Here is a 26244-nt window from a genome sequence, read left to right as displayed (position 1 = left end):
CATATATCACACACAGCTTTCACACACTTCCTGACAGAGAACCCTGGAAGACTTTGAAGGACTTCCAAGTCCTTTCCAGCAAGGCAGGCTGATGCCTCCTCACACGGGGAATATGCGGAACACAAAAATAAGCTCTCAGGGCTCTTGGAGCCCCCCGAGCACACATGGCTCATGACCAAGCCTTGACTTTCCTTATGACTTTCCCCCCCCCCCCCCAATTAACCCACAGGAACTGCACTTCCTGGTGCAAACCTCTCACAACTGTTTCATTTCTAATCCCCCGTTTCACAGACGGCGAGCGTTAAAACAAAAAAAAAATATGAAAATAAACAGAAACCTCTAGAGAATAAAAGCAGGAACATTTTCAGGCAGCCTCTGACAGGGGGACCTGTTTAGGACACGGAGCCAACCCCCTCAGCTGGGTTTGAAGCACGTTACCAGGGGTGTTTTCCCCCAGCTTTGTTTGAGGGCAGTGGTTGGAGAGCTGGGACTTGGCAGACGTGTCTCCCGCCAAGGCAGCTCTTGGAAGGCAAGGAACTGAACAAACTCCTGCCTGTTTGTGGCCCTGCGATCCAAAACGTGATTAAGGGCAGAGGAATGTGATTCAGGGAAGGCATGAATGGGCTGGGAGGGGGCAGAGCCCGTCCTGCCTCCCGCCGGTCCCTCTCCACGGGACAGCCCAGGAACAAGGGCCGGCTTGGAAACAGCTCTGCTTGCTGCAAGGCAGGGTCAGAAACAGCCAAGTGCTCTCCACTGCTCCAGCCTCTGGTTGACAACACTTGGTCCCTCGGGCTGTTTGTGTGCTCTGGACAACGGGATGGGGGGATTGGAGCCCCTCTGGGCTGGCAGTGACTGACAGGGACCCCTCCCCAGCCGAGCATCCCAGAGTGGTTTGGGTTGGAAGGGACCTTAAAGCTCATCCAGTCCCACCCCCTGCCATGGGCAGGGACACCTCCCACTAGCCCAGGTTGCTCCAAGCCCTGTCCAACCTGGCCTGGGACACTTGCAGGGATCCAGGGGCAGCCACAGCTCCTCTGGGCAACCTGTGCCAGCCCAAGGATTCCCTCCCTATATCAAATCTAACCCTCTGGCAGTGGGAAGCCATTGCCCCTTGTCCTGTCCCTTGTCCAAAGTCCCTCTCCAAATCCTCCTGGCACAGAGAGCAGAGGGTGGCTGGAGATGGCTCCTGCAGCCCGGAGAAACTCGGCAGTGCTCCAGGAGAGGGGACTTCTTTGTGTTCAGAGGGACACCAGGTCTCCTGCAGACACTGTCTCCACTTCAGTGTTCATCCACGGGGACAGGAAGCACCACCACATGATTCAGGGATGTGTCTCTTCCCCGCCTCAACCACCACAGGACAGTGAGGATCCACCAGAGCCAACACTTCCAGGACAGTAATCCTGGCACATATCCGTGCCTGCTCCCTGCCAAGCCTTCCTCCTCACATCCAGAACTCTTCTGCCAGGGGCACTGCTGCCAACCAAAGAGCCAGGTGAGGCTCTTCTTCACCTCCAGTACCTGAGGGCAGCACAGACCCCGCCTTCCATTCCGAAATGTCTGACAGATGAACTCCATCATTGCATAGGATGGGCTCCCCACACAACCCATTGGTTCTTCTGGGAGGTCTTCCAGGTTTGATAAAGGTTGGATGGAGCCTGGAGCCACCTGGGCAGTGGAAGGTGTCCCTGCCCATGGCTGGAGGGTTGGACTGGTTGAGCTTTAAGATCCTTTTCCACTCAAACCACTTGGATTCAATGGCACCCTCCAGCAGACCCATGAACACGCTCCCAGCGTGGAGGCACCAACCCCAAGCTCATCCCAAAGCTCTGCCTGTCCACATCAGGAAGCTGAACCACACACACAGGAGTGTGGCTGGCACTGGAACAAGGTAATTCCCAGGATCTAAGTGCTGGAATGCTCGCTGGGAGGGCTGGGACACAACTCAGGGGGCACATTCCCTGGCAGTTCCCAGGCACACTGCTCCCAACACCAAGTGCAGCCACGGGCTCTGGGAGGCCGAGGAATCCCAGGATCATTTATGCTGGGAAAGACCTCCAAAATCATGGAGCCCACCCTGTGCCCCATCCCCACCTTGTCCCCAGCCCAGAGCACTGAGTGCCACAGCCAGGCCTTCCTGGGACACCTCCAGGGACGGGGACTCCACCTTTGGACCTCTGGCTGATGCAATGGATGCACAACTGAGCAGCAGCCTCGGATTCAGGTATCGACAGGAGACTCCTCCAGGTGATCCAGGGCTCTGCAGGGCTGGGAATTCCCCATCACGGGTTCCTGCATCCCCTGGGAGAGGACACAGCTGTCACCCGAGCTGGTTGCTGGGCTCAGCTCTGCTGCAGCCAAGGCTGAGGAGGTTCAGCTCGTTCAGGGGATGAGCACTGCTGCCCTGGCCCTGCTGCCCTGGCCCTGCTGCCCTGGCATTGCTGCCCTGGCCCTGCTGCCCTGGCCCTCCTGCCCTGGCCCTGCTGCCCTGGCACTGCTGCCCTGGCCCTGCTGCCCTGGCATTGCTGCCCTGGCATTGCTGCCCTGGCATTGCTGCCCTGGCCCTGCTGCCCTGGCACTGCTCAGGCTCACTGGGAGGTCTCATCTACACACTCGACCTGAACCCTGGGAGGAAAAGGGGAACTCCTGATCCCTCTCCATGGGGTTAAAGGAAAAAGTCCCCCCCAGGACCTCCACGCCTTCCCAAGGGTTGCTGGGTGAGTGCACGTCCACTTCTGCTGGCTAACCCAGCCCTGGGGGCCACGAGCCCAGTGTGCTCTGCTGCTCCCATGGTTCCCACCGTTTTCTGGGAGGAGAGGATTCCATTCCAGCGTCTCAGCCCTCCCATGAGCTCCTCCACTGTGTCCCTGGGCCTGTTTGGCATTAGAGCCGGGCTCTGGTGCCGGAGCACGAGCGCCTGGCGCTGCTCTGGGTCTGTTGTGTGGGTTGTGGGACATGCCAAGGACCATCCGTGTGATGCACATGGTCGGGAATCCCTTGAACGTTCCTCTGGATATAGAACAGTGCAGCTCCTACGGCTGCTCCTCCGACTACAAAACAAAGGGGGTTTAATATTTAGCAGATTGTCCAAGTTTCTCACCAGCTGAGACGTGGAAACGGTCCTGTTGTAAATTAGGCTCTTTACTAGCTGGGACACAACAGTCCCAGCAGTGGTGGGGAACAGTGTGGTGGGCCACGAACACCACGTGGCCCAAGGCTCTGTCACTGCAATAACATCCCTGCAATAACAGCCCTGCAATAACAGCCCTGCACAAGGCTCTGCTCCTCCAGGCTGTGCCCAGGACCGGCCCCAGTGAGCCCCAGACAGAGCAGAGACTGTGAACATCTCGAGGGGAGATCAGCTCTGAACACAGGGCACAGGGGTTTCTGGACTTGCCCAGGCTCAGAAACAGTGTCTCCCTCCTTCTCACCTGCCATGATCTCTGCCCAAGGTAGGGAGGGACCTGCAGCCCTGGCAGTGAAGGAGGATCAGAGGTTTCCAAAGTGGATGCAAACGTTGCTGCTCTTGATGGGCTGCTGGTCCCAGTCCATGACCCGTGTTCTGCCTGTTATTTACCTTAACCCTTCATGGAAATTCCTGCTGCCACCACACAACTGACCCTTCTCACCAAGGGCTGGGAGGATCATCACCTCAGATCCCCAGGGATCAACACCCAGAGGCTGCTCCACATTTTCCCTCCTACAAACCCAGGTTGGACAGGGCTTGGAACAACCTGGGATAGTGGGAGGTGTCCCTGCCCATGGCAGGGGTGGGACTGGATGGGCTTTAAGGTCCCTTCCCACCCAAAACCTTCTGGGATTTAATGACTCTGTGGTGATGGGACAAAGCCCTGAGCAGCCTGTTTGGAGCAGAGGGGGTGGTCTGGGTGATCTCAGAGCTGCCTTTCCACCCCAGCCAGTCTGTGGTTTCTGTGTTTTTCTCAGCCAAATGGAGCATCCTGGGATTCTCAGCCTGTCCAGGCTGCCCCTTCATATCTAGGAGAACAGTTCTCAGTCCAAGCAAAGGAAGGATGTAAAGTTTCAGCTCCTACAGACCAGCAAAATGTCCTTTGGTTGGTCAAAATCTGCCTTTCTCGAGGCTTTCTGGCTCATTCATCCCCGATTCCAACAGAATTGGCCCGGACAGAATGTCACTGTGTTGACATTATTTACTTTTGGCTCATTATCCTCCTCCTGACACAGTGTTCCAGGGAAAGAAGGGAGGTAAAATTGGTCAAATTCTTCCCTGATCTCATATTTCCCCTTCTGCTGTATCCCTAATCCAGATGAAAGCACAGCACAGGAAAAATGAGCTAATGTATAACACTGCCTTTCCCTGCAGAGAACTATTCCTAGGAATGATGCTGGGTGGGAGAATGACACACAGCACAGCATTCCACTGGCACACTCAGGAGCTGGAGGACAGAAGTGGTGGTGCCTTGGTTCTTCTCCTTCCTCCAGGACATTCCTTGAAGATCCTTCCACATGCTGCAACCTGGTCCCTCCAACGAGCCAAAAGACTTCTGCCAGGTGCCTCAGCAAACCCAGGGACAGGCTGAGATTGGGTACTAGGAAAAAATTCCTGGCTGGGAGGGTGGTGGGGCCCTGGCACAGGCTGCCCAGAGAAGCTGTGGCTGCCCCTGGATCCCTGCAAGTGTCCAAGGCCAGGTTGGATGGAGTTTGGAGCAACCTGGGCTGGTGGGAGGTGTCCCTGCCCATGGTAGGGGGTGGCACTGGTTGATCTTTAAGGTCCCTTCCAACCCAAACCATTCCATGATTCCATGATTCTCTGATCACCCAACAAGGCCCTGGGCTCCAAGAGAAGGTGCCCACTCACCAGCACCTCAAACTGAGGACAGAACATTAATAAAAGGCCACCCAGGAGTCACCAAAAGCCACTTTCAGCACACGTGGAACTGAAGTGTTTACCCCATTTAAAGTCACCCCAAAATATACGACCCCCTACAAAGAACAAGCCACCAGAATCTCCAATGCACGTGTCCAATATCCAATTATGGACGTGACAAACAACGTGTGAACCCCCCCAGCAGTGCAGACCCCCAGGATTAATGGTCATTACAGCCCGGGGAGAGAGGCAACCATGTTCCAAAGCCCTGCGAACGTGCCGAGCTGCAGAGGGACGCCGAACATCTGGCTGATCCCGAGAAAAGCAGAAGGGCTCCCTCTGGAGTGGATCCCGGAGTTAACACAGGATTGGGGTTTGCACAGAGGAAATGGGAAGGGGCAGCAGAGCCAAGGCTTTCCTGTCTCTGTCAGCTCAGCTCCTGCTCACAGCCAGCACCCCGGGGCTCCTTCAAGGAGACTCTGCCACGGCTGAAGGACACGGAGCCATGCCCGGAATATTAAGCCATTAATTAGTTTTTCATGCATGGACTTGCATGTGGCAAGGAGGCAAATTAAAGGGTTCCTGAAGAGACAGGAAAGCTTCCTTAGCATGTGAAACACTCCAAAGGATCCCCAGCAAAACAAATCATGAAAGCCAGCTGAGAATCCCCCGTTTTCAGCCCCGGATGGTCATGCAGGATTCCAGGAAAGCCTCGGGAATCCAGCCACTGGTTGTGCCCCCGTGGCAATCAACTTCATTTGAAAGGGAGAGAGGAGTGGCTTTAAGGACACACACCAAACATGCTCTGATGGAAGCTGATGGAGGCTGTTTGCAAACCCGGGAGAGAGAAAGGCCCCACAGCCCCACGGTTTATTTGCATACCAGCCAATTAACAGAAAATGGATTTCATGCAGGAAGAAAAAAAAAAAAAAAAAGAGTCAGATCACCTACAAAGTGAAGTCAACTTACTGCCTGCTTTTGCTCTTCTTCCTGGAGGTGTTGGCAAAAGAAAAGGGCGAAGAGAGAAAGAGGAAAGATTAATTATCACAGGAAAATGATAATTTTCACACAAAACACACAAGAGCCACAGTGAAAGGACAGAACACGTGGAGCAAACACCTCCACAGGGCAGGAACTGAGGATGTGGGGCACAAGGGCTCCCCGTGGCACAAACCTGCCTTCACAGAGCCCCAAAACTGCCACAGCCCCAGGGGAGAAACATCACCCTCCTGGTGGGTTCCCAGTGGGCATTCCTGGAGCTCTGCCAGTGGGACCCACGAGGGCAAAGCCACCAGGGCTGGAATGGGACACAGCACTGGGAGGGCAAAGGCAGCAGAGATGCTGAGTCAGGGAAGAGATGCAGAGAAAACAATTCCTGCCCTGCAGTGCCTTTGTCAGTACAGATCCCTCCTGATTTGGAAGACAAAAAGAGGTGAAATTTGGATGAATTTATCCCCTTTTGGAGCAGGGAAATGTCCCCTCTGATCGGGCTGGGCAGGTGGAGGCACATCCTGCCTTCAGCTACAGGAGAATTCCTTGGAATGAGCAAAATGTCCCACAGTGGGGAGTTTCTTTCCTAATTCAGACACTTCCCCAGACAACAACCATCACTGTGTGCTCTGACAGAAGGGCTGGAGCACAGTCCTGGTGACTCACGTACCCCAAACCAGCAGTGACAGCATTTCCAGGTGACTGGCACAGACCCCCAGCACAGAGGACCCCCCTAAACACGTCTCCCCAGAAATCCAGGTGAGGGAATTAAAATTCACGGGATAAAAGCTCCTTCTGGCCCTCAAATCCACGAACCCATTTATCCACCTTCCCTCCCTGATCTCCCGTCTGAGCAGGATTAACCAGAACCTTTCCCTTAATTTAAAGCAGCTTCTTCTCACTGACCACTCAAAAAGCTGTTTTTTTCCCCTCTGTGCCCCACAGACAGATCTGGGAATGGCTGCAGAGAACTCTATGTTTCTGAGCAGACACTTTTGGTTTTGCTCTGGTGAGACTCAGGGCTCCTACAGGTGTGTTTTCAGCTGCTGCTGTGGCAGATGTGGGGTCTGGCTCCACTCAGGCTCGGATCAGCATCAGCTGAGGTCAGCACTGCCCTCCCCACATCCCACAGCTCCCAGTTGTTCCTCCCACCCTGGCTGGGACTCACAGGACCAGATGGGGAGCAGGGTCAGGGAAAAGATCTTCAGCGATCTCCACTCCACAAAAAAAGCTGCTGGTTTGAAAAATGAGGCTTTGGCATTAAGTGCAGATGTGAAAAGCCCCTCTCAGGAGGGCCAGGGAGCAGATAAATCACCGGAGCAGCCGGCGAGGAAATTGCCTTTGAGGAAATGGAGGCAGTGAAAGGGGATCTGTCTGCGGGATATCCGTGCAGGGAGAGTGATTCCCTGTCCCCACGGGATGCTCCTCAGAGCCAGCCCAGCCCAGGGCACCTGGGCACTGCAGCAGAGCTCAGCAGAGAAGGGAGAGCCAGGCCAGGGGGCTGGAGAGAGCCACGGGATCCCAGAATGGTTTGGGTGGGAAGGGACCTTACAAACCACCCAGTGCTGCTCCAAGCCCTGTCCAGCCTGGCCTGGGACACTCCCAGGGATCCAGGGGCAGCCACAGCCTCCCTTCCCTCCCTTCCCACCCAAAGCAGTCATTCCATGACCTCCTGTGACTGGGACCCCCAGCAGGAGTGTCCCGGGTCAGTGAGGGGATGTGGAAGACACTGGATGCAAACCCCAAGCCCAGCCCCAAATGGCAGTGGCTGGGGGGGTCCTGTGTGGAATCACAGACACCAGAGCAGGACACCCCTCATGGGAGTCACTGACCCCAGTACAGCCCCAAATCACAGGACATGGTTTGGGCTGAAGGGACCTGAGACCCTGAGACCCTGAGACTGGGCCCTTCCCTGCCCTGAGGCCAAACATCACAGCATGGGAAAAATGGATGAGCCCCCAGAGGACAACTGTGGCCTTCCAAAGACAGGCTTCCATGGAATCACGGGGTGTCCTGAGAGGGGAGGCACCCACAGGGTCTCCTTTTCTTCAGAGAGGGATTGGAGGCCCCAAAAACTCTCAGACAACCAGAGCTGGGCAAGCTGAATCCAGCCCTAAATGGTGAAATGAAGGCAGCATTAAAAATGTAAAAAATGCTGCACAAGAAAATGGAAAAAAAAACCCATAAAAGCTTTAACAGCTGATGTAAATTATACATGAACGTTTCTGAGGAGCTCCAAATGATGAGAAGAGCTAAAAACCTTGTGGGGGGAAAATCGTGTCTGGCAGGGCTGAAACCACCGAAAAGGAGAGTTTGAGCAGGACACAAATATCAAAACCAAAACAAAGCCTGGAGGCAGCGTCACTGCTTCGGGTCATGGGGGTGAAGTTCTGAGCAGGGGCTGAGGAATTCGTGTCTCTGCTCTGGCTCTGACTCACAGCACTTCCCCTCGGAGTTTCTCTCAGCAGACAGGGAAGTACTGACACTAATAATGAGAAAAGGTGTTAAAAGTATCTACTAGAACTTCTATTTTTAGATCAGCAGGGCTGGGGAACTTGCAGCTTAAAAATAATTACCTGAGTGAGGAGCTACAGGGTGCAGGGAAGGGAATTTTTAATGGAGCCTGGAGAGCCCAGGACTGGGATGTGGATATTCAAACAGGGAGGAAAGACAACTTAAATAAGAGAAGCTCTGGGGTGACCTGATTGTGACCTTCCATTACCTAAAGAGGACAGCAGGGAAGATGGAGAGACACCATTTCCAAGGGCCTGGAGAGACAGGACAAGGGGGTGAGGTGGGGAGGCCCTGGCACAGGTTGCCCAGAGAAGCTGTGGCTGCCCCTGGATCCCTGGAAGTGTCCCAGGCCAGGCTGGACGGGGCTTGGAGCAACCTGGGCTGGTGGGAGGTGTCCCTGCCCATGGCAGGGGTGGCACTGGAGGGGCTTTGAAGTCCCTTCCCACCCAAACCATTCCAGTATTTCTGATTGTCTGATCTGGCCCTGCCATCAGTTCACTCAGAGCCACAGAAATGCTGACCCAGGACCCAGCCCCTGACACAGGTGACACAGGAGCTGCAGAACTCCATGGAAATCCTGACATAAAAGGGGCTGATTTTGTTATTTGAATGTACAACAGGTTTGGCTTCTAAAGGGAACGGCACAGATGTGAGAGATTTTCACAGCAGAGGATTTACCCACAACATCCTCATTACCCAGTTGCCACAGGAGGAAACAAATCCACAGAGGAAGAGCTGGATGGCTGAGAGCCTGCAAAAGGCACAGAGAGGAAAGCAGGGATGGAGAGCAGGGAAGGCCCTGCTGTGACTCTGCACCAGCTGCTGAGGGGCAGGGAAGGATTCCACCCAGGGCTTGTTCTTCTCAAAGTTAAAAAAAAAAAACCCCAAAACGTTAAAAATCTGAAGGAGGCAAAGAAACCATCCCTGAAAAGGCTGGAGCAGAGTGTTGTGAGGGGCCCAGCAGAGCTGGGCTTTAAAACCTTTAAACCCACCCCTGAGAAGTGCCCTGGCTGAGCTGAGGGAGGACCTGAGCAGGCAGAACATTGAGGGGGGTGCAAAAGTGCTCCTGGATTGCAGGGAGGGAGAACCAAGGGGTGCAAACTGAGTCAGAGCTGAAACACCAGGCATGAATTTCTGACTGCTCGAGCAGAATTTGCATCGGCAGGGAATTTTCCACTCCTGATCTCTCCAGCTCCAGACCAGATGTCTTTCTGGAAGATGCTTTAACCAAGAGGCTGCCAGGCTCCACAGACAGCTCTGGGGGGGAAAGGCAAACAGCCACATTGTGTAGGACCAAGTAATTCCAGCAGTCACAGCTCACAGGACAGCTGAGGAGGTCTCAGAACAGGGTCAAAACCTCGGAGCAGGTTCCTCAGGGCTTTGGCCACGTTGGGCCTTGGAAACCTCCAAGGATGGAGATGGTGCAGCCCCTGTGGGCCCTCATCCCACTGCTTGGGCACCCTCATGGGGACAGAGCTCTTCCTTATACCCAGTCCTAGCTGTGGATAAAGTTCTTAAATTGGGGAGCTACAGGAGAGCTGGAGAGGGACTGGGGACAAGGGATGGAGGGACAGGACAAGGGGGAATGGCTTCCCAGTGCCAGAGGGCAGGGAGAGATGGGAGACTGGGAAGGAATTCTTGGTTGGGAGGGTGGGGAGGGACTGGCCCAGGTTGCCCAGAGAAGCTGTGGCTGCCCCTGGATCCCTGGAAGTGTCCAAGGCCAGGCTGGACGGGGCTTGGAGCAACCTGGGATAGTGGGAGGTGTCCCTGCCCAAGCAGGGGGTGGGATGGGCTGAGCTTTCAGATCCCTTCCAACCCAAGCTTTTCTGGGATTTCTGGGATTTTGAAATTCAGACCTTAACTGGCTGAGCAGAGAAAACACAGAGTGCAGAACCCCTGGCTTAAGGAACTTCCCAAATCCCACATGTGCTCACCTGCCCAGGGAAATGAGGGAAACCAGGCCCCTCTGGGGAGGTTCTGATCATTACCTCCTGTACAGACATCCCAGCCCTGGGATGCAAGGGTAGGGGTAGGAATTCCTACCTCAGGATAAAGGGTAGGGGTAGGAATTCCTACTCAGGATAAAGGGTAGGGGTAGGAATTCCTACTCAGGATAAAGGGTAGGGGTAGGAATTCCTACCCAGGATAAAGGGTAGGGGTAGGAATTCCTACCCAGGATAAAGGGTAGGGGTAGGAATTCCTACCCAGGATAAAGGGTAGGGGTAGGAATTCCTACCTCAGGATAAAGGGTAGGGGTAGGAATTCCTACCTCAGGATAAAGGGTAGGGGTAGGAATTCCTACCCAGGATAAAGGGTAGGGGTAGGAATTCCTACTCAGGATAAAGGGTAGGGGTAGGAATTCCTACCTCAGGATTCAACCCAAGCTGAGGAGTTCCTGCACTCTGGAGTCACAGGCACTGGGAATTCACTGTCACCTCCCAGTGCAGACCAGCTCCAAATTTCCCTGGAATCATCAGGATGTGCCTGTGGCTGATCTATATCCCACCCTGCCTCTGGCACTGTCACTGCTCCATCTCTCTCCCACCCCCACAGCACCTTCAGGGCACCTTGTCTTAGATCAAAACCTCTTTAAGGCCAAGGCTTTGCCGTTTGACTCACTGGTTCTTGTTTGACTTAAAGAAGGGGGAGAATAAAGGAGTAACAGTATTTCAGACTGCAGTATTTCATCATCTGGGAGCTCAGCTGAGGGAGGACTCCACAAAAACAGTGAAGGACCCTGGTCAGGAACCAAACAATGACGGGTGCTGCAGATCAGAGCTGACCCATCACCCCCAGAGCAAACCCTCAGACATGGCAGGGGCTGGGCAGGGTCACCCCCTGGATCAGCCCCACGGCCCTGGGGAGTCACATCCTGCCCTGCAGGAACTACAGCTCCCAGCTTATTTCCCAGTTAGAGCTGGAAGAACAGAACTGGTGCCCAGATCAGGTCCCAGTTACCAAATCAAACACTTCTTTAAACCCTTCCAAACCTTGGGTTCTCCACACTTCAACCACATGAACCTGAAAACCCCTTTGCCACCTGCACCCCCACACAGAGCCAGGATGGAAATGGCTTTTTGCAAACTCCTCCTATTCCCCATGAGGTGTTTTATAAGGTGTGACAGCAAAGCAGGGACCCCAGAGAAGCCCCAGAGCCAGGGGAGGGAGGGATGTGCTGCCTTCCCCACAGGAGGTTCCTTACTTTGAGCAGCTTCATCAGCCCTTCCAGCTGCACCATCAGTTCTCTTCTGCTCTCCTGAAGCGCTGACATCCTCTGCTCCAGCTCATCCTTCCTCTGCCTGATCAGGTCACATGGAAGAAAGAGGCAGAAAACAAACAAACTTGGGGTATTTCAAACCAGCCCAGGGAGCTCACCCTGTAACGGGGTCTGTGGTTCCCACCATTCCCCTGCTCCCCATCCAAAAACCCAGAGCAAGGCCCAGTACAGTGCCCATGAACCTGAAGATGACAATACCCTGTTCATCTCAAACCCAGAGATGTGTCCTCAGCCCCTGGCCCAGGGGAGCCCTTCTCAGGGCACTGCATTTTGAGGAAAAAACCCACTTTTTTCTTCCTTTTAAGGCCCCCGAGTTGTCAGAGCCTGGCATCCTGTGGAGTGCTCAGACAAGCCAGGATGGGAGGAAAGACAGAGAGGGGGGGAAAAGAAGAGGAGGACAGGCTGCAGATGTTTGGGGAGGAAGAGCTGTGCCTGTCTGGAGGAGACTCAGCAGAGCTATTTCTGTGCCGTGACGGATCGGCCGGGACACGCGCGCTGCGCCAGCACCAGGTAACAACAGATAAGGAGTGACCTTCCCTTTCCTTGGCAGCTGAAAACCTGCCTGGGAGCTATTTGAGGAAATATGACTGTGTGGTTTGATTTCAGATTCCAAAAAAGAAAGCAGTGACTAACAGAAGGAGCAGCTCAAAGACGGACGTCAGCCCGGCGGAGGTTCCGTGTCCCGGGCGACTTAAGAGATGCCAGGACCCACAAAGCCCAGTCACAGGTGATGAGACAAAACCCTGGGGAAAAGCAGGTTAAAAAGGCTCCTTCATTCGTCCACAGTTATTTTTGTGGACACCAGAATGTCTTAATCCCAAGTTAAAGCATCACCTATTACAGACTGAACCTCCAAGTGTCTCCGATGGGATCTGTGTTCTCACGCGACTCGCTCTGGATAAATCATTCTGGGGGTTTCAGGAACAGACCAGTTCTTTAAAGGACAGAAGACTGTGAAATATTAACCACCCTGGATGCTTCTTTCAACATCTTCTTGTATTTTGAGGACTGTGGTTATTAAACTAAGCAGCCTTCCAGAATGTGAAGGAAGCCAGAGAGGGGCTGGAGGATCACCAGGAACTGGAGGGACAGGACAAGGGGGAATGGCTGCCCATTGCCAGGGGGTTAGATGGGATACTGGGAAGGAATTCCTGGCTGGGAGGGTGGGGAGGCCCTGGCACAGGTTGCCCAGAGAAGCTGTGGCTGCCCCTGGATCCCTGGAAGTGTCCAAGGCCAGGTTGGACGGGGCTTGGAGCACCCTGGGCTGGTGGAAGGTGTCCTTGCTCATGGCAGGAGGTGGAATGGGATGAGCTTTAAGGTCCTTCCCAACCCAAATCATCCCGTGATTCGCTGTTCCCGTGGTGGTGCAGGCAGGAGAAGGCAGGGACACCTGCACTGCAAGGCAGGGATCCACAAGGACACGGATCCATCCTCCTCCTGCAAGGAGGCACTGCCAGCAGTGCTGGAGCTGACTCATCCCAGGGGCTGGGCTGGGCTGGGCTGCAGGTTTTTAGACCTGGGACACGTTGACTTTTTTCCATGGATTCTCATTCTCCTGCTTTCCCAGCCTGAACTGGAGCAGAGTTTGTTAATGAGGGAGGGCTGGGGGCAGGAAAGATGCTGCTGCTTGTACATGGGAGGCTACGTGTGAGATCCTACAGGGAGTGAATCCCAGAATCATTTGGGTTGGAAAAGCCCTCCCAGCCCATGGATCCCCCCTGTGCCCCATCCCCACCTTGTCCCCAGCCCAGAGCACTGAGTGCCACGGCCAGGCCTTCCTGGGACACCTCCAGGGCTGGGCACTCCAAACCTCCCTGGGCAGCCCCTGCCAGTGCCTGACCACCCTTTCCAGCAGGAAATTCCTCCTCCTGTCCCACCTGACCCTCCCCTGGCACAGCTGGAGGCCGTTCCCTCTCCTCCTGTCCCTTGTTCCCTGGGAGCAGAGCCCGATCCCCCCCAGCTCCCCCCTCTTGTCAGGGGGTTGCAGAGCCAGAAGGTCCCCCCTGAGCCTCCTTTTCTCCAGGCTGAGCCCCCCCAGCTCCCTCAGCCCCTCCTGCTGCTCCAGCCCCTTCCCAGCTCCCTTCCCTTCCCTGCCCACGCTCCAGCCCCTCCCTGTGTCTCCTGTCTGAGGTCCCAGAGCTGCCCCAGCACTGGAGGTGCCCCAGCAGTGCCAGCTTGGCCACAGAGGCTTTGGAGGTGGTTCTCCAGCTCTGGCTGTGCCTGGAGGTCTGACCTTGGGGAGTTTCTCTGACTAATCAAATAACTGACATTTGCTCTCAGCTCTGCTCCTTTGGAGAGGAAATGGTGAGCAGTTAATGCCATTTCTGCCGGTTTTTCCCATCAGTTTCTTCTTTACAAACACTTTTTCTAAACTAAACAAACAGAATTCGTACCAAGAAGCGTTTTTATTTACTTCTAAGGCCACTCAGAAGCCCAGCTGCTGACACAGCCCTCAGAACTCAGCATCCTCAATGCCCCTGCCAGGCTGCCCAGGGCTGCTGCCCCCAGTGCCCCCAGGGCTGCTGCCCCCAGTGCCCCCAGTGCCCCCAGCCCAGCCCCCCAGACCCCAGGCAGGGGTTGTTTTTACCGTAGCAGCCTGAGCTCAGCCAGCAGGGTCGGGTTCTGCTGGGCCTTCTCGGGGGTGGGCTGAGAGGCCTGCTCGTGCTCCAGCCTGAGCCGCTGGATCTCCTGCAGGATCTCCCTGTGGGAACGACAGAGGGGAGGCAAAAGGAGGGCACAGTCACTCTCTGCACTGCTCCCAGACAGCTTTCACAGCCCTTGGAGCACTTTCTGCCAGCCCCAGCCCAGGCACAGCAGTTTTGTTCATGTGGGGCTGGCACAGGCCCACGCCAGGACGGGTAAGTTGGTGCAGACGTAGGAACTGCTGCAAAAGACAGAAAATTTATTACTTAATAAGTGTGAAATCACTCATTGCAATGCCTTTCCAAACCCTTTCACACGGAATGGGCTCAGAGACTGTTCCAAGAGGACAAAAGTTCCATCTTCAGCACAACCTGCCCAGCAGGTACTGCAGGAAGGGCCCTGGGGCAGGACCTGCCAGCTCTGCTGAGCTCCTTCTCCCCTTCCCAAGGGCTCTGGGCAGGGCAGCAGGAATGAGGAGGACAACAACTCATTGGAACAGAGGCAAACCCTCCAGTGTCCCCAGGGGAAGGGGATCTGCACAGCCAGAGGGGAGGGAACGTCACAGCCATGGCCAAGGGCCCCTCACTGCAGTGGGAATGAAACCCCCCTGGAGTGGAGACTGTTGTCAGCTCTCTGTGGAACTGCTGAGCTGCTCTCCTGGCAGGGCTTCACACCAGCACTGATTGAGATCTCCCTTATCTGGGATCTCCAGGAGTAATTTCAAATACCTGCAAGGTCTCTTGGTGGAGCACTGAAGCTGTGGCAGTGCCAGGACTGAGCTGCTCCTGCTCTCCAGGAACTGGTTCCCCTCCAAACCCCCCCTGAGCAGGGTTTTACCCCAGTGTGCTGAGGGTGCCCTGGCACAGGGCTGTGCAGGCAGCTGGATCACAGGGCCTGGCACAGCAGAGCACAGGGAGACCTGAGCACAGGCACAAGGACAGCCTGGAGAGGCTCCACAGGTGACCCTCTGGAGCAAGAAGGATCCCATGGTTTGGGTGGGAAGGGACCTTAAAGCTCATCCTGTTCCACCCCTGCCATGGGCAGGGACACCTCCCACCAGCCCAGGTTGCTCCAAGCCCCGTCCAATCTGGCCTGGGACATTTCCAGGGATCCAGGGGCAGCCACAGCTTCTCTGGGCAACCTGTGCCAGGGCCTGCCCACCCTCCCAGCCAGGAATTCCTTCCCAATATCCCATCTGTCCCTGCCCTCTGGCAGTGGGAAGCCATTCCCTGTGTCCTGTCCCTCCATCCCTTGTCCCCAGTCCCTCTCCAGCTCTCCTGGAGCCCCTTTAGGCTCTGGAAGGGGCTCCAAGGTCTCCCTGGATCCTTCCCTTCCCCATGGGAGCACCCCCAGCTCTCCCAGCCTGGCTCCAGAGCAGAGGGGCTCCAGCCCTGGCAGCATCTCTGGGGCCTCCTCTGGACTCTCTGCAGCAGCTCCACGTCCTTGTGCTGCTGTTGCCCAGGGCTGGAGGCAGCTCTGCAGGGGGGTCTCAGCTGAGGGGGCAGAGGGGCAGATCCCCTCTCTCACTGCCCACCATCCCTGGGGGATCAGCCCAGGCCAGGGGGGTTTCTGGGCTCAGAGCCCCCCCCGAGCTGTTCTGGGTCTGCAGACAAGAGAGAAACGGGCTCCGGGTGCTCAGTGCTGGGCAAGATGATTCTAAGAAGATTAGTGGAGATCAATCCACTTCCTGGGGAACAGGGGCAGGGCAGCCCCTCCACCATGCTAATTAACCGATTTAATGACTAACTAATCAGTTAACGAGGCAGCTCCGCCTTTAACAAAAGATCCGGGCAAACAACCTGGTTAATGTGACACAGAGGGTTCCAACCAGCAGAGCCCGGGGCTGGTTCCCGACCCAGAACAGATCAGAGCCCGTTTTTACCTGTTCTTGTTCTCCAGCTCCGCTATCAGCTGCCGCTGCTGCTTGTTGGCATCGAAGCTGAATCCCAGGTCCGAGGGCGGGCGGGGCTGGGGAGGACACAGAGGTCACACCGAGCACTCCCTGCCCCAGGGGGGCTGTGGCAGGGTCTGCAGCCAGCCCCAGAATTCCCAGGCTGTCCCTGGGACACAGCCAGGGGGGCTGGTGGTGACCCGGCCTGAGCCCAGGGTGGGGCTGCTCCTGCTGCCTCATCCTCACTATCCAGGAACAGGATTTGCCATATTTTTTAGGTCTGGTTTAGAAAACAAGCCCCCACACCTGCCAGTGCCTACAGCACCCAAAGGATCTTCCCGGGAACAAACCCAGTCACTCCTTTTCTCATGAGGTCCCCTGGTGAAACACTGACCCTGCCACGTGTCAGTCAGTGAAGAGCAGCTGGAGTGACCCCGTCCAGGACAGTCTGGAATGACCACCAGCTCAGTTTGGCACCCAGAGCCCTGCTGGACACCCCCCCATGCTGACAACAGGCACGTTCTGCACCCCCTGGTTCAGCTCTCAGAGCTTCATCAGTGCTCAGAAACAGCTCCACAGAAACATCTCCCCAGGGAGGTGTTCCCACAGCTGATCCTGACTCCTCGTGCTCTCCAGAGGTCCCAGCTCTCCCCCTTCCCAATCCATCCCCTTGCAGTGACTCTGGGGTTAAATGAAGCCTCTCAGTGCATTCAGCTGCAATAATTCCATGTCAAACAAACCTGAACCCAGACCCCCATCTCATGCCATGTTAGGTGGGACCCCCAGACTGCCCACACTGCCCTTGGCACCCCTTGGCACCACGAAGGCCAGGAAACACCATCCATGGAAAGGAACAATATTCACAGGCATTAAATTTGAACAGGCATTAAATGTAAACATGGTCATTGCCTCTGGAAACATGGAAAGTTGACCATCACTGCCCTGTCCCTGGAAGTGTCCCAGGCCAGGCTGGACAGGGCTTGGAGCAAGCTGGGACAGGGGAAGGTGTCCCTGCCTGTGGCAGGGCGTGGGGTGAGGTAACACCATTGTGGGCTTCACATACCAGCCTGCACTTTTTGAGTGAGTGAACTCCTCTGGAACACATGGAATCACGTTGGAAAAATCCAGTCCCACCTTTCTGCCAGCACTGCCCAGGCCTCCCCTGACCCACGTCCCCAGGGGCCACGTCCCCAGGGCTTTTAAATCCCTGCAGGGATGGGAACCCCCTGCCCTGGGCAGCTGTGCCAGGGCTGCACTGACTGCACTCCCTGCTCTCATTCCTGCCCAGCCTTTTATCAGCACCAGATTCTCACTGTCACCACCCTGGAACAGTCTGGGGGGGTGGGATTGTGATGGCAAATTCCATCCTCCTCGTAAACCCGGGCACAGAATCCATCCCCACATCTGCACGTTGCTGTTTGTCCCGAGGGGAGGGACCTGCCCTCCCTGGGAAAGTCGTGTGTGGTTTTTAAAACCTCTGCCCTCAGAAGAAACAAACCCAACCCAACCCCTTCATTTCCTAGTCAGCACTGCTGTGTCTGCTCTCCATCTCCCCAGGCAGGTCTGAATGACTCGTGTCTGCCAAGATTTATGGCTGTAATTCCATGCTTTAAAAGCCCACAGGTTGAGCTCCTGCCTGCTCAGCAGCTCTGAGCTCCAGGGAATATCCCTTTGCTACTCCACTCTTACCAGGGCTTTCTACTTACAGAGTGCAAAGACCTGCTGGGAGCCAACAGTGTAAATCAAAATTACTAAAAAAAAACAAACCCAAAACCAACAACTCAACTTCTGCTGAGGCCTCAACAGCTCTCAGATCATCCAAGTGCAAGGGCCCATTTTCCCTCAGCCAGAAAATCCATGTGATGGTCGTAAAATCTACTCAGAATCCTTCCCATCACACAGGACCAGGGGAACCTCTGTTTCACTGTAATTTTAGTTTTCCTGTGAACTGGCCATTAATCCAGGGAGTGAGCCACGCTGGAACTGCAGGTCAGGAACCAAAGAGGATCTCCAGCTGGAAGGGATCCATAGGGATCATCCACCTCCCTGCTGGAGTGGGATTTGCTGACAGGAGCATTCAGAGCTCACCTACACTGTCCTTGTTTGGGTGCTCAAACAAGCCCCCAGAGCCAGGTTGGCAGCCACTGTGCTTCCCATCACCACCATTTGGAAGAAACTGTGAAAGAACAGCAAAGTTTGAGTCTCCTGAGCATTCGATCCCGGGTTCCTTGGTGCAAGGACCTCACAGTGTCATGGAAAGTCTGAGCCAGCACTTCAGCTGCCCCTCACTGTGGTGCCACAGGGTTCTTGGTGACCAACAGGCAAAGGAGGGGAACCAAATGACAGAAATGGTTCATTTAGCTGGTTTATCAAGGAGGAGAAGAAGAAATGATTCAAGAACCAAGCTGCAGATTTATCTGACAGGAAAAAAACGGTTTACTCATCCTTTTATTTAAAAATGATGCATTAAACAATGCCCAACACCTGAAAGAGAAGCTCCACGAAGGGAATATTCTGTTATTTAGGCTGTGGGCAGCTTTCAGGAGATGAGATGATCACAGGCTTTTAGCAGTGCCTGATGCTGAGGGAAGAGCAAACCACGGAGTTTTCAAAAAAAGAGCAACGTGGGCAAGAACAACCTAATTATCGTAACTCATCCACATAACTCAACCTAATTACCCACTCAGCCAGAACTGAGCATTGGCTTGTGTTTGTGAGGTGCCAGTGCCTGCCCCCACAGCGGGGCTGCACAGCCCAGCACGGGGGGCTGAGCTCTGCCCCTCCAGGGGGGTCACTGCCCACCCAACATATATATATATATATATATATACATATATTCACCCAAAACAGGTGATCCTTCCTTCTCTGGGGGTGCAGCCACCTCACCTGCAGGATTACCTGTATTCAAGGGGTCAGGCAGCACTGAGGTGGGACCTGCCATGGGTGTGGATGTGGATTTTGTGGGGGAAAGCAGCCAAGGGGGATGCAGGAGACCTGCTCCAGTCCCCGATTTCATCACCAAGATGATGTTGGGCAGGAAGCAGCAGGTTATTCCTCACCTGGGGCTGACAATGTGGGCAGAGCAGCAGAGGGAGACACAGGGATGAAGCTGTGATCCTGAAAGCTGTGATTTAATTGAAGTTTGGACTGTTCTCTGCTGATGCCCTCACTCCATCCAGCTCCTCACCTGCTGCCTCTCCTGCTCTGCCTCGGGGGAGCTGTCTGGGGTCACGGCTCTGCCAGCAGCAGATGGGCAGGGCCAGCCCTGCCCTGAGCACTCAGATTCAATAAAAGGGATGTTTTGTCTGCAGAGTGGCTCGAGGGGAACAAGAGCAGCTCAGTCAGAGCTCTCTGAGTGGACACAGACCCCCCTGCCATGCCCTGCTCGCGCGGCACGGCTGCCCCTGGCACCGAGGCTTACTCCTCCCCCTCTCCTTCCTCCTCCCCAGCTACTGCCCCTCTTCAACAACAAACAGACCTGGATTTCAAGGATGAACCCTCAGATCTGCCTCAAATTACTTTGTCCTGGTCAGACACCGAGCAGAGGCTTTTCCCCCAAACACGTTAAGGGGTGTGTTTGCACTCGTGTGGTGAGTGATGTTCACCCCAGAACAGCCCTGCAGAGACACCTCCAACCCTGGAGACACAGCAGAAAGGGGTGGGCTGGGTCAGACCCACGGCCACACTGCCTGGTGGATGATTCCCAGTGACCACACTGCCCCATGGACAATTCCCAGTGACCACACTGCCTGGTGGATGATTCCCAGTGACCACACTGCCCCATGGACAATTCCCAGTGACCACACTGCCCCATGGACAATTCCCAGTGACCACACTGCCCCATGGACAATTCCCAGTGACCACACTGCCCCATGGACAATTCCCAGTGACCACACTGCCCCATGGACAATTCCCAGTGTCCACACTGCCCCATGGACGATTCCCAGTGACCACACTGCCCCATGGACGATTCCCAGTGTCCACTCAGATGACTTCAAAGGAAGGAGTCAGAATCTTTGCACCAGGCCTGCTGGAGCATGAACAGTCTGTCCCTGGGACCCTCTGCACATCCCTCAGTTAGAGCATGTCAGCAAATAAAGCACATCCCATCTGCCAGGCAGGGCTGGAGAGGACAGCAAGACATAATTCCATTCACATCAGCCTCTCCCAGGTGTTCCCAGCAGATACTGCCCTACCTCACTTTCAGAGTCTCCCCTGACAAATACTCCATAAATCCCTTATGGTGCTTTTTTTTTTCCTCCATTTTTCACTTCCATTAAGGTCCAGATTCTCAGTAAGATCCAGGTGGGAAGGAAGCTCTGGAGGTTTCCATCCACGTCCATTCACAGCAGGTCACTCGAGTCCTTCTCGCTGAGCTCTGAACATCTCCAGAGGGGGAGCTCCCAGTTCTCCTCTGGCCAGCCTCTTGGACAACAGTATTTGACCATTATTGTGGAGACAAAAGATTTTCTTAACATCCAGCTGGGATTCCCTTTCTTGCAGCCTCTGGTGCCTGCTGTCCCTTCCCTGAGGGCTCTGGGCTGGGGTGACCTCGGCTGTGTGAGGGGTTGCCCTGATGACAGGGCCATGTCTGGCTCTTCAGGGAGGCTTCAGGCAGCACCAAGACCCTCCTTTGCCTTCTCCTCTCCATCTCCAAAGCTGACTCAGCCTCACCCCTGTGTGTTGTGACCAGGATCAGCCCTGGGCTCTGCTCAAGGGCTGGAGTTCCTCCAGCCTGGCAAGGTCTCTCCAGTCACTGCCAGGCAGCTCCAGTGACATCCCAAGTTATGTGTTACCTGTTTTCCAAAGAAGCTTGGAATGGTTTGGGTGGGAAGGGACCTTAAAGCTCATCCAGTCCCACCCCTGCCATGGGCAGGGAAACCTCCCACCAGCCCAGGTTGCTCCAAGCCCCGTCCAGCCTGGCCTTGGACACTTCCAGGGATCCAGAGGCAGCCACAGCTTCTCTGGGCAACCTGTGCCAGGGCCTCCCCACCTTCCCAGCCAGGAATTCCTTCCCAATATCCTGTACTCAACGAGCATCTTTCTCCTACTGGATTTCCAAGATGTTTATTCCATTGGGGTTTTCATCTGATGTTCCCCATTTTAAGTCCTTGTGGAAAGAAAAAAATTGCTCTTTTTTTGTTTGTTTGTTTTGGATTTCCCAGCCTCTCCTTCACTCCTGTCTCTCTCTCTGTGTTAATGTTGCAAGAAGAATATTGAAAAAAAACCCATGATTTTGGCTCAAACATCTCAAAGGTCTGCTTCATCTCCCAGACGTGTCCCTGTGGACATGGCACCTTGTCCCCACGGACATGGACACGTCCCACTGTCCCAGGGCTCAGGGGGATGTTCCCCCACCAAGCTGCAGTGGCCAACTTGGACAAGGAAGGAGGGTTTCCATTGGTGAGGAATAACGAGAAGCTGCCACGAAGCAAAGCCCTTTCAACCTGGGTTCCTTCAGAACATAAAAAAAAAAAATCCATCCATTTCAGCTGATTGGCATTTCTGGACTGGGAACAAACAGTGGAGCCAGTAAATAACTTCAGATTCCTCGTGGCCGAGCTCTGGTTGCAATGGAAACACACTGTTGTTGCTCTTTCATCCTCTCCCTGTCCCACGTCATCCCTGGCACTGCTCTGACACCTGCCCTTCCAGGGCACTCACGGGGGTGAAAAGAGAGCAGGAATTTGTCACAGGACTCTGAAAAGCCTCAGCAAACTCAAAATGCTGCTCTGTACACCCAAATAATTGCTGCAGGTTTTGAACCCTCCCAGAACTGAGACGGACACGGGAGCAGGCCGAGGTGATTCACAGGGTTTTAAACCACCAGGTTCTCTCAGAGCCGGTTGGTGACTCCTTGGTTTTCGTAACACTTTGTTTCCACCAGAAAAAGTCAAGTCATGAGTAAGAACTGTTCCACCACCTCCCAGCGTGACAGTGATTCAGCACTTACTGTCTCATTAAACAACTTGAATTTTACATGGCTACATGGAAATTTCCTCCTTTTTCCATCCAAACCTGAAACTGGGCACTTTATCAGTTTAATATTTTAACATGACCACGGTCCTGCTGAACAGAATGGCTTGGGATGTGTAACCCCACCCTTTGACAGAGGTGCTTAAAAATGTTCAAAAAGCACAATTCTGCTTTTATTAAAGTTTTACAGAGATGTCTGCTCACACCCCTCTGCCAAAGGTGGGTTATGAGCTGAACACACACCGGAGGAAGTTCAGGAATGAGGGAGATGGTTCCTGCAAACTCTGCTCTCCTTCCCTGGAGATAAATAACCTCCCTGTCCAGGTAGCCTGAAAATATTCCACGGAATTTCAGTCAATTCTTATTGTTGTCCTGTAGCAATTTTTCTGTCAGATCAGGATTTATTTCTACCCATTTACAACGTGTTGGGTGTTCCCCTTTCCTACGAGAAGAAACCCCTGGACGCAGAAACCCCCTTCCTTTGTCTCCCAGGCCCCTTCCCTCTGGAATAAACACATCCCACTAACGTTGATTTGTTTTCCTCAGCTCTCTAGGCATTTATCTCCTCTCTGGGCTAAGCAGGACTAATCTGCTTATTCCCCCAGCTCCCCTGACCTCGTTGGTTTGGGATCATCCGTGCTCCCATCCCCCATTGTCCCCCATTCCCGTTTCCCCGCTCCCATATCCCTGCTGGAACAGGGAACTGTGCTGCTGGACAAACCAACCCCGACAGTTTGGTGCAGGGGTGGGAACCCAGCTGCCCATCCCATCCCATCCCACCCCAGAGCCCCCCGTCCCCGGGTCACTTACGGCGCTGGCGGCCTCGGCGGCGAGTCGCGCGGCGTACCTGGCGATCAGCCGGTGCTCCTCGTCCAGCCGGCCCGGGCTCTCCAGGACACTGCCAAGGACCAACAGAGCTGTCAGTGCCTCGCTGGGGCAGGGAGGGAAGGGCACAGTGTCAGTGCAAAGAGCCAGGACAGCAAAGGGAGAGAGTCCCACTGGAGACGATCCGTGATCCCCTTTTCCGTCCCGCTCCCACGGCAGGGAAATGCTCCCCGGGCTTCCTGGTGAGCAGAGTCTGCTCCAGGACCCACAGAGTCCAGTCTGGGATGTGTTAAAGGACTTGGTCTAGGCACAGGTTTGATTTGTTTCTGGGGAGCTTGTCTGCAGACCCTTTTGGTCACTCAAGGTCGACAGGGCCAGTAGCCCAGCGATGAAGGAGGAGGGAAGCCTTCTCCTCCAGGGATGGAGGAGGAAAGCCTTCTCCTCCAGGGATGGAGGAGGGAAGCCTTCTCCTCCAGGGATGGAGGAGGGAAGCCTTCTCCTCCAGGGATGGAGGAGGGAAGCCTTCTCCTCCAGGGATGGAGGAGGGAAGCCTTCTCCTCCAGGGATGGAGGAGGGAAGCCTTCTCCTCCAGGGATGGAGGATCATCCGTGTCCAAGCCAGGATGATTTCCATGAGGAACAGTGGGGAGGACTGTGCTGACCTGAGAAGGACCTTCTGGCACTGAACAGCACCGACCTAAATGCAAACAGCACTTTGCAAGTCAGCCTGACTTACACCTGACTTACACCTGACTTACACCTGGCTTACACACACCTTACAACACCCCTTTACAAAGGGGGGCAGTTTAAGATCTGGTCCTTCACAGCTCAGCTCCAGAGGGTGACACAGCTCCAGCTGGCTCCTATTGCCAGGCTGGATGGGGCTTGGAGCACCCTGGGCTGGTGGAAGGTGTCCCTGCCCATGGCAGGGGTGGCACTGGACGTGCTTGAAGGTCCCTTCCCACCCAAACCAGCCCAGGATTCCCTGGATGCCTCACCCAGGCTGCAGCTGCCTGGGAAATGCTGCTGAAATAGGTGTTAAGAGCCATTTCCAGTAGTCACCAGCAGTGACAGCACCCTGAGGTGACAGAGAAAGGGACAGGGAGGTTTGAGACAGGGAAAGCAGAGACAGCTGAGGAGACAGATCCGGGGTGGGAAGGAAAGGCAGCACCTGGATCTGTCCCATGTTCCACACGAGCTCTGTGTCCCTGGGCATGTTCACCACTAACAGATTAACCCAGGCTGGGAACAGGCAGTGCCCCCAGTGCTGAGGCAGCTCCTGCTACTCCCAAACAATTCTCTTTTTTAGCTCTAAACACACTGGGGAACAAAGGCTGATTTTTGGGTTGTATTAACTGAAAGCAGCCAATGCTGGGATCTGTTCCCAGCTGGATTTGGTGCCACAAGGAACCAGGAGGGGGATCACAAATGGAAGGGCAGCTTTTTAAATCAACATCCAACCACTGGATTTGGGAGTTGCTGGTCATCCCAGTGCTGTGCAGAGATCCCTCATCCCACTGCAAAGGGAACCCCTGGATCAGTGACAGGAACCAAGCTGTTATTAACTGCAACAACCAGGATTGGTGTGGGAATGAGGAATGTGCTTCCAGTGGCCACAGAGCCCTCCCAGTGCCAGCCCTGAGGTTCCAGGTGGGATCCATGGACAGCCCAGGGTGGTTCCTGAGGGTGCTCCAGGGAAATTTGGGGTCACCATCCCCACAGAGAGCAGCAGGATAAACCAGACACAGACCTGGTGCACCACAAAAGCCACTCCTGGCCCACATCCCCACCCCAGAAGACAATTCACGTTTCTTTAAGCCTAATTTCAAGGATTTGTGTCTCCTTGAACCAGATTTACGCTGTGATGGTTATTTAAGGATGCAGATTTCTTTTCACTAACACCCAATTTAAGAGCCTGAGGTCTTTGAAGACTCTGAAGTTCGCCAGGAGATGTTTTTGGTTCACCAGGTGATGTGTTTGGTTTGCCAGGTGATGTTTTTGGTTTGCCAGGAGATGTTTTTGGTTCACCAGGTGATGTTTTTGGTTTGCCAGGTGCTGTGTTTGGTTTGCCAGGTGCTGTGTTTGGTTTGCCAGGTGATGTTTTTGGTTCACCAGGAGATGTTTTTGGTTTGCCAGGAGATGTTTTTCGTTCACCAGGTGATGTTTTTGGTTCACCAGGTGATGTGTTTGGTTCACCAGGTGATGTATTTGGTTCACCAGGTGATGTTTTTGGTTCACCAGGTGATGTGTTTGGTTCACCAGGTGATGTGTTTGGTTTGCCAGGTGATGTTTTTGGTTTGCCAGGTGCTGTGTCTGGGCTGGCACAGGGCCCTGGGCTGGGTTTAACAGCCACAGGTCCAGTGAACAGAGCTGGCTCTGTGAGGAGCAAAACCTGGATCCAGGCCTGGAGACATCCAACTGCCCAGAGCAAAGGAAGGAGCTGGAAAAAGGGGAGTTAAACCAGGGGGAAAACAGATTTAAGAGGAGAAAAACCAGAGCCTTTACACGAGGCTTGAGGAGCTTCACAGGCACCTTCACCACTAATTTACTGTCCCATATATTTTTTGTTAAAGGAGATCAATCCTCCCCATTCCACCTTCTGACACAGCTGCTTTTCTTCAGCTTTCCTTGGCAATTTTGTCTGTGCAAGTTTTCTCCTGCTTTTATAAGAGACCCTCCCACCCTTTCCACAATCTGGTATCTCCTAATACCTCTCCCAACTCCTGGAACTACAACCTCTTGTCTAAGTGAATGACAAAAGAGTTATTGAAGATTTCTTGCTTTTGTGAAAAACAAACAAACAAACCATAATTTATGAAAAAAGAATAATCCTTTTGTGTTTGCTTTTAGAAATATGTTACAGATGATGAGAAAGGGGAGTTAAAGCCCTGTCCAACCTGGCCTTGGACACTCCCAGGGATCCAGGGGCAGCCACAGCTTCTCTGGGCAGCCTGTGCCAGGGCCTCCCCACCCTCACAGCCAAGAATTCCTTCCCAGTCTCCCATCTCTCCCTGCCCTCTGGCAGTGGGAAGCCATTCCCTGTGTCCTGTCCCTCCAGGCCTTGTCCCCAGTCCCTCTCCAGCTCTCCTGGAGCCCCTTTAGGCTCTGGAAGAGGCTCCAAGGTCTCCCTGGATCCTTCTCTTCCCCAGCTGAGCCCCCCCAGGTCTCAAGAAGAGGAAAGGCAGCAAAGGGCAGGAATAGGCTCAGATGGGAGGAGGGCACACGAGTGGGAGTTCAGAGGCTTCCACAGCAGCAGAACCTTGGAGAGGTGACAGCACAGAATTCC

General features: G+C 54.5%; 1 protein-coding gene across 1 annotated transcript in view; it reads right to left on the bottom strand.

Moving 5' to 3' along the window:
- The window catches only part of DTNB (dystrobrevin beta), a 90875-nt gene that overhangs the window by 4699 nt on the left and 59932 nt on the right, over positions 1–26244 (bottom strand). The window contains exons 13-17 of the mRNA XM_051773818.1: positions 22945–23032; positions 16150–16235; positions 14212–14325; positions 11550–11646; positions 5813–5833 (exon numbers count right to left, since the gene is read on the bottom strand). Coding sequence (XP_051629778.1) covers positions 5813–5833; positions 11550–11646; positions 14212–14325; positions 16150–16235; positions 22945–23032 — 406 coding nt within the window. The remainder of the gene's footprint in view (positions 1–5812; positions 5834–11549; positions 11647–14211; positions 14326–16149; positions 16236–22944; positions 23033–26244) is intronic.

The sequence above is a fragment of the Manacus candei genome, unplaced genomic scaffold (genome assembly GCF_025592945.1).
Source record: "Manacus candei isolate 608988 ecotype Guabito, Panama unplaced genomic scaffold, ASM2559294v1 h1tg000177l, whole genome shotgun sequence".
Lineage (NCBI taxonomy): Eukaryota > Metazoa > Chordata > Aves > Passeriformes > Pipridae > Manacus > Manacus candei.
The sequence above is the reverse complement of the archived record's forward strand: the minus strand, read 5'-3'. Positions and strand labels throughout refer to the sequence as shown.